The following is a 7,546-nucleotide window of genomic DNA, read 5'->3' on the forward strand; positions in this document are numbered from 1 at the left end:
GTAGTTACTTAGTAGCCCATAACAGAAAAAAAATATTGACTCCGTCCTTCTTGCTATATGTATGCTTGCAAAGTGACTTGGTGCATGGCGCCAAGAAGGATTAATTTCACTATGAAAATGATATTTCCCATAAAACTTTAATGATAAAATAAAACTCTGCATTATCATATACGATCTTCATGTTTTTACACAAACAACATGATTTTTTTTTTTTTTGAGAATCCAAGCTATCTATATTGAAGGAACTGAAATGGAGGTCAAGTCGTCTATTGCAATAAGTGCTCTTCCACTCTCTCCATTCTCACATCTCAAAGTCATCTCCCTCTCTCTCCCTCTCAACTTAAAGCTCTCCTTCTTTCTCTCCTTTTAAGATTAAATATTAAAAGGTAAACAAAAGGTGGAGATGAGAATCAAACAGAGAAAGGAAGTATGAAAGTGAACGGTGCTTGATTGATCACTTTGAAGAGCTGCCATATGTGTCATGTAATTGCCACGTATCCCATCTTCTGTAGGCGTTACACCTTGACGTGGCAACCATTGGCCCCCTTTCCTCCTGAATATATACCCCTCTTTGCTAGACCCTCCTGGTCTCTCTCCATTCTTGATTTCATCATACACTCACTCGCCACTCTCCTCCCAACATCCCCCCTCTCCTCTCTCCTCTCTCTTTCAACAAAAACAAAAACCTTCATTTACCATCTCTCTCCCCCCTGTCCTCCATTATCTTTTATGTTTTGCCTTTTCTCTTTTAAAGAGGAGAGAGAAATAGAAAAAAACAATGCCTGTGTATAATGGTGTGGAAACTACCAATGGAGACTCACCGGACGGCCCAGATCGATCCAAAGCTCCTCCTCCTCGAGATTCTCGTGACCTGCCATCTTTAATGTTGTCTTCTTGTTATCCTATTACTCTCAAGGTAAATAATTAACTTCACTACAAAAGGAAGTTAAGAATTAATTTTTAAATTTCCCAGTTTTCCTCGTTCTTGACTTATTTTGACTCGTTTTGACTATGAGTTTGACCTGCATTTTTTATTTGTTTCATGCAGTTTATGGAAGTAGGGTATAGAGTGAAATTTGAGAACAGGAACAAAGGCAGCAATATCAAGAGGATTTTAGGCCATGAACCCACAATTTGTGATCAAATTCAAGAACGTACAATCTTGAATGGGATCACTGGCATGGCATCCCCAGGGGAAATCCTTGCCGTCCTTGGTCCATCTGGAAGTGGAAAATCAACCTTTCTCAATGCCCTTGCTGGGAGAATCCAATCAAACAGCTTCACAGGAACAATCCTTGCAAACAACAGAAAACCAACAAAACAAATAATGAAACGAACTGGTTTTGTTACTCAAGATGATATTCTCTATCCCCACCTTACAGTCCGTGAAACCCTAGTCTTTTGTTCCTTACTTCGCTTACCAAAATCACTATCAAAACAAGAAAAGACTTTGGTAGCAGAGTCAGTCATATCCGAGCTGGGGTTGACAAAATGTGAGAATACAATAATTGGAAACAGTTTCATACGTGGGATTTCTGGTGGGGAAAGAAAGAGAGTGAGTATAGCTCATGAGATGCTGATAAACCCTAGTTTGCTCATTCTTGATGAACCCACGTCAGGCTTGGACGCAACTGCGGCTTACAGGCTGGTTTTGACATTAGGTTCACTTGCACAAAAGGGAAAGACTATTGTTACATCCATGCATCAACCTTCAAGTCGAGTTTATCAAATGTTTGATTCAGTTATGGTGTTAAGTGAAGGAAGGTGTTTGTATTTTGGCAAGGGAAGTGAAGCTATGTCTTATTTCGAAACAACTGGATACTCACCGTCTTTCCCCATGAATCCTGCTGATTTTCTCCTTGATCTCGCTAACGGTACGTATACTTTAATCTCTTGTTTGTAATTTTGTGAGTGACTCCCCCCCCCCCCCCCCCCCCCCCCCCCCCCCAACATAGGCAGTTGAGTTACCAAGGAATCACCAGAAACCTTGTAACATAAATAGAACGTGATTGTGCCGTATTGAAAACCTTCACGTCACTTGTGTGGTAGCCGTAGCAGCTAGATAGATCCTAAAATGTGTCCATTATGAGCAGTTAAGGTCAGGAGAGCTGTAACTTTTTCAAGAGTCAAAACTCAAAAGATGAGATATAACTGCAGAACACTTGATGATGATGGGAAAAGAGTCAGCTCAGGTGGTCCCTTATGAAGACATCATCATGTGGCATGTAGATGCATTGCTTCTCCATATCTTTACCCTGTCCTTTATGTTTATGATCATAGAGCTCTGCAAGCTAGATTAGAAGTAGGCTGACCCTCTTGGTCCCTTCTAGTATAACGGTAAGTTCCAGGGCAGACCCACGCTAGGGTAGGGTGACCTTTTCCTGCCACACAACTCTAGCTGCAGAAGTAGGTGTGTAGATATCTTGTAGATTGTGACTTGGCATTCATTCTTAACCTTGATTTGAGTTGCAGTATTATATACTCTCTCCCTTGCCAACACCTTTCTAGTTAATTAATTGAAAAAAAACACCTGACAAAGTGATCAGCTAGCTACCTTACCTAGTGGTTGTTGGATGGTAGCAGACGCAGTGATATGAATCAATAATTATTTTAATGTTTTCAATGAGATGGGAAGGGTTTTTTAATAAAAATTTTCAAGGAATTTTTCAGTGGATTCATAAAATTAATAGGGATGCGTATGGCTTTTTGATTTTTGGGTCGTAATGGATGAAGTGGGAAATATTTCTCTTGCTCTCCACTTGTCTCCTTGGCTTCCTTTTGACGGTCTCCTTCCCTTTTCTTAATTTACCTCTTTTAGCCAACTCGATTTGACTCCTTATACTCTGTTTTTTGCTACCTTCTTTTCTTCCTTTTTTGTCCTAGTTATTCCACTCGCATGAGCAGCGCGTTTAGATAGATTCCACCGTGCCTCTTCATTTCATTTCATCTCAGGCAACATTAAAAGCATGTTTTTGTATTTAAAAAATATTTTAGAAAAAAATTGATTTTTTTATTTTTAAATCGTTTTAATATTAAAAATAAAATTTAAAAAATTATCGCTAGTACCCACCACACCAAATAGACTCTAGATTAGCAAGTAACTGTGTCATGCTTCCTTTTGGGTGTGCAACAACCTTGAGGAAGGAAGCGCGTTTGTATTAATTGTTTTGTAGCGCATTTAGACATGCTAGGACATTTGAACTTTTCATAAAACGAAGGAGATGATCGAATAGATCCAAAGCATTTTATTATCAAAATGAGTAAGTGGCCGTCGAAGGGTTGAGTTTTGGATATGTTTCTCTGTTGGAAATAGAGGTTTTCTTCTTGTTGAGAATATGAATTTCCTTAGAAGCATTTCCCCTACCTTTTGTCTAACATAGAAGAAGATAATGGTATAGAATGGACCATCCTAGCATATCCTTTGCAGTAGTTTTGATGGCTCACGGGCTGTGTGGATGGTCGAAAGAATCACATCATTTACTCTCTTTTTTCTGGGTACTATACAACATTGAATTCAATGGATCTATAATTGAGCTGACTTGCTTCCATTGGTAGGGTTTTGGTAGTGACAAGTTACGCGTATCTTTTCAATGATGAGTTCCTTCCTTACATCATGAGGACCTTATTCACATCATGTAGACGTTGAGTGTCGTGTGTAGTGATTATACACTTACTAATTTGAAGGTAAATATCGTGGATTTTTTTGCCAAACTAGCTGAAAGCTTCCTATGTACGAAAGGAGCGATTAATAACCACTAAGTTTTTTTATGTTTAGAGTTGATCAAGCAAGCTGATATTTTAGTGTCCTTTGGTTTAATAAAGGAGGGAGAATTGTGATTATCTCTGTGGATTACACTCAAAGTTTGAAGGAAATATATTCAATGCATGCCAATCTCTTGGCTTGGCACTACCGCATTGGATCAAAGTCTATATATATATAAGAATGAAAATCTAGGTTTGGAGTGTACGCTAAAATAATGTTGCTGCCATTATTTTGTTGAGAATAGATTGGTGGGGGGGATGTCACTAAGACAAAGTCCGCATATAAATAAATAATTCATGCAGTACAAGTTTAACGCTAGGTTTATATATTAGATATATAGAAATCGTACGCAGGAGATATTTTTTAATGTTTATTCAAGCATCCTCTTTAATCTGTTCTTGGACACTATGATGATAAGGTGGACTGAGGTGGAGGTGACGCCATTCATAGCGTGAGAAAGCATCTTTTAGTCTTGAGAGCACTATGAAGGTGGCAAATAGCATCATTGTCTCTTCATCAATGGTGTCTTTAGCCTTCTCTTCTCAATAGTAGTAGATGTATAGGGAGAGATTTAAGTATTTTGGACAGTGCAAGAGAGTTTGAGAAACTATATATTTCAGGTTTGAGAGTAAATTACATCTAGCAATATTTGAAGTATTTGAATTTATAGATTTTCAAGAAAATTTATCATTATTAAACAGATTATCACACCATATATGTTCATGCTTAATTACAAGAAACACAAGTTATTGATATTTCTTGGTCCATTATGATGACTAAGTGATCCTTGCTAAATCTTTTGCTTTGTCCCCTAAATCTTTTTCCTCCTTCGTGGTCAAATCACAACATCAACATTTTGGGAGGGTTTGCCGTCATATGTGACGCTTAGATGGGTGGTTTTATGGTCAGTGGTGACACTCTTGAAAAGATAGTGGCCACTGGCCAAATTCTTGAGATCCTTATTTAGTTAGTGATTTTCCTATTCAGTTCCATGCTGTGTTGGCAACACACAATCACTACAATTCTTCCTTCTCTTCTTTCTTTTGGTCACGTGTAAGGATTTGAGTGGCAAATACTGCTAGACATGATTGTTTTATAATTGACCCGAACATTTTGAAGATTGCATGGCCGGCCACACCACAGCAGTGTTTAAAAATGTTTTCTTTCACTCTTTTGCAATGCCTTTAGCACATCTTCAACGTAGGATACCTTGAAAGAGGGACACGTGTTGGGTTGTTTTGCATTTTCCTGGGGAATTCTCTCACAAAAGTCTTAGAAGTGAAATATGTTCGCTTTGATTGATGTTAAAATAATTGAAACCATATGCTAATAGAATTCTATAGCAGCACCAACACTAGTGGATTCCCACCTTACCGCAAAGACTGGTCAGCTTTTGTTAGCTAGGCTGTGCTGCTCATTACTCATTCTATTGTATGCATATATGTTTTTTATCTGTGGTGTATTTCCTTTTTAGCTGTTTGTTTGTTTTCTTTGGATTTTTTATTAGGTAGATTTACGTTTATATAAGCCTGGTCCAATGAGGTTTCAGGTATCATAATTTCTTAGAACTTGGTTGGCTGAAGTAGTTTAGTGGTGCTCGTATCTTCATATATTTTATATGGCTGATCGATCGTTTGCTATCAGTAGAAATTTCCCTCCTGGCCAACCACATTTTGCTTCCAAGAAACAGGAACTCCACTCAATTAAGCATTTATCCCTTAATTTTGTGTTCTGCTATGAATGTATTCTACATTCTGTGTTTTATTCTGAAATCCTAGCTCAACTCAATAAAGTAATGCCCTCTTTAGAGACAAATAGGTGCTTACCTATCTCGCATGGTCACTTGCCCTAACGATAGCTAGTTATATTCCAAAAAGGTCCCGTCCAAGATAGGAACAAGCACCTGCTAGCATTGCAAGCGAAAAAATTTCAGCTATCTTGCTACATAATCTATATTTAAATAATGTTATCTGAAAATCAATCTTTGTTTATCATCATTTGCTAAGTGGTTGAGGATCTGGAACTGGATCTTAAGCTTGAAAGGCTTAATTAAACTTTGATGGAAGTATTTATAGCTATATTTAAGCTTGAAGTAAATGATTTGTATTTTACATTACTTTCCCAGAAGATGAGGTAGTCTTTTCGGGTTTTGTAACGTTCTTAAATGATTTCTTGATGTTCATGGTGGAATAAATTAATCTGCAACACTATATATCTCTCATTCAGTTCCGAGGAAAATACCCTGTATTTTTATTATCAGGCTACAGCTCTATAGACCTCAAAGTGGCCATAAAATCCTGTTTTCCTACACTTAGAAATTTTCGAAATCCACTTTTTAATCCAATGAATCTCAAGCTCCATCAATTGTTTTTGTTGCTGATTGAGAATCATTGTTGAACTTGCTGCACTTGCAGTACTCAGCTAGGAAGTTTGTATATATTTTTGTTGGAACTACTAAACAGAATTCAGCATTGAGGTTGTGCCTGTAAATCTGTCAGTGCGACTACAGTATTTGAGGGTCCTATGTGGGATCTACAACTAAGATCTCTTTATTGGCTTCTTGATCGATTTCCATAATAATTGCAAGACTTTATGCTATATTGAGCATTTGCTGGTTTACTGCATCCTATTGGATACATAGCTGAACGGGTTTTAACCTCTTTGATTAACTTATGCAGGCGTGTTCCAAACTGATGGTGTGAGTGAAAGAGATAAGCCGAACGTAAAGCAATCTCTCATTGCATCTTATAACACCTTGTTGGCTCCGAAGGCTAGAGCTGCCTTCATGGAGACAAAAGAGAATGGTATTGGAAGCTATAATTCCAAAGAACATAGAAGCAGCGACAGAATTAGCATTGACGCTTGGTTCAACCAATTCAGCATTCTTCTTCAAAGAAGCCTAAAAGAACGGAAGCACGAGTCATTCAATACCTTGAGAGTCTTCCAAGTAATCATGGCTGCAGTATTTGCCGGTCTAATGTGGTGGCACTCGGATTTTCGAGATGTTCAAGACCGTCTGGGTCTCCTCTTCTTCATGTCAATTTTTTGGGGGGTCTTCCCATCTTCCAACTCCGTGTTTGTTTTTCCTCAAGAAAGAGCAATCTTTGTGAAGGAAAGGGCCTCCGGTATGTACACTCTTTCTTCTTATTTCATGTCGAGAATAGTCGGAGACTTACCAATGGAGCTCATCCTCCCCACAATATTTCTTTCTGTGACTTATTGGATGGCCGGATTGAAACCGGAATTGGGTGCTTTCCTTTTGACTCTTCTGGTTCTACTTGGCTACGTGCTCGTCTCTCAGGGTCTTGGCCTTGCTCTAGGTGCAGCAATAATGGATGCTAAACAAGCTTCAACTATAGTTACAATCACAATGCTAGCATTTGTCTTAACTGGAGGATTTTACGTGCATAAGCTGCCTTCATGCATGGCTTGGATCAAGTACATTTCTACAACATTTTACAGCTACAAGCTACTTATCAATGTCCAATATGGTGAGGGCAAGAGACTTTCATCCTTGTTGGGCTGCTCACTACCTCATGGAAGTGACAGAGCAAGTTGTAAGTTTGTTGAACAAGATGTTGCAGGGCAAATTAGCCCAGTAGTTAGTGTTAGTGTCCTGATATTCATGTTTGTGGGGTATAGATTATTGGCTTACCTCGCATTAAGGCGCATAAAAGCTTAATAAGTTGTACTTCTCTAAAAGGTTCTTGTTACTTCCAAGTCTCTAACTGTAATTCTTCAAATCAGAGAAAAAAAAAGTTATTAAAAAGAAAGTTTCACAAA

The 7,546-nt window shown here is 38.2% G+C and overlaps 1 protein-coding gene across 1 annotated transcript; it reads left to right on the forward strand.

The window, feature by feature from the left end:
- The first annotated feature begins 595 nt into the window (after window positions 1–595).
- On the forward strand, window positions 596–7,546 carry LOC18104448 (ABC transporter G family member 25). The gene is made up of 3 exons (XM_006376219.3): window positions 596–916; window positions 1,049–1,874; window positions 6,442–7,546. The coding sequence occupies exons 1-3, from the start codon at window positions 779–781 to the stop codon at window positions 7,443–7,445; spliced, it is 1,968 nt and encodes a 655-aa protein (XP_006376281.2). The 5' UTR covers window positions 596–778; the 3' UTR covers window positions 7,446–7,546.

The sequence above is a fragment of the Populus trichocarpa genome, chromosome 13, assembly GCF_000002775.5.
Source record: "Populus trichocarpa isolate Nisqually-1 chromosome 13, P.trichocarpa_v4.1, whole genome shotgun sequence".
Classification (NCBI taxonomy): Eukaryota; Viridiplantae; Streptophyta; class Magnoliopsida; order Malpighiales; family Salicaceae; genus Populus; species Populus trichocarpa.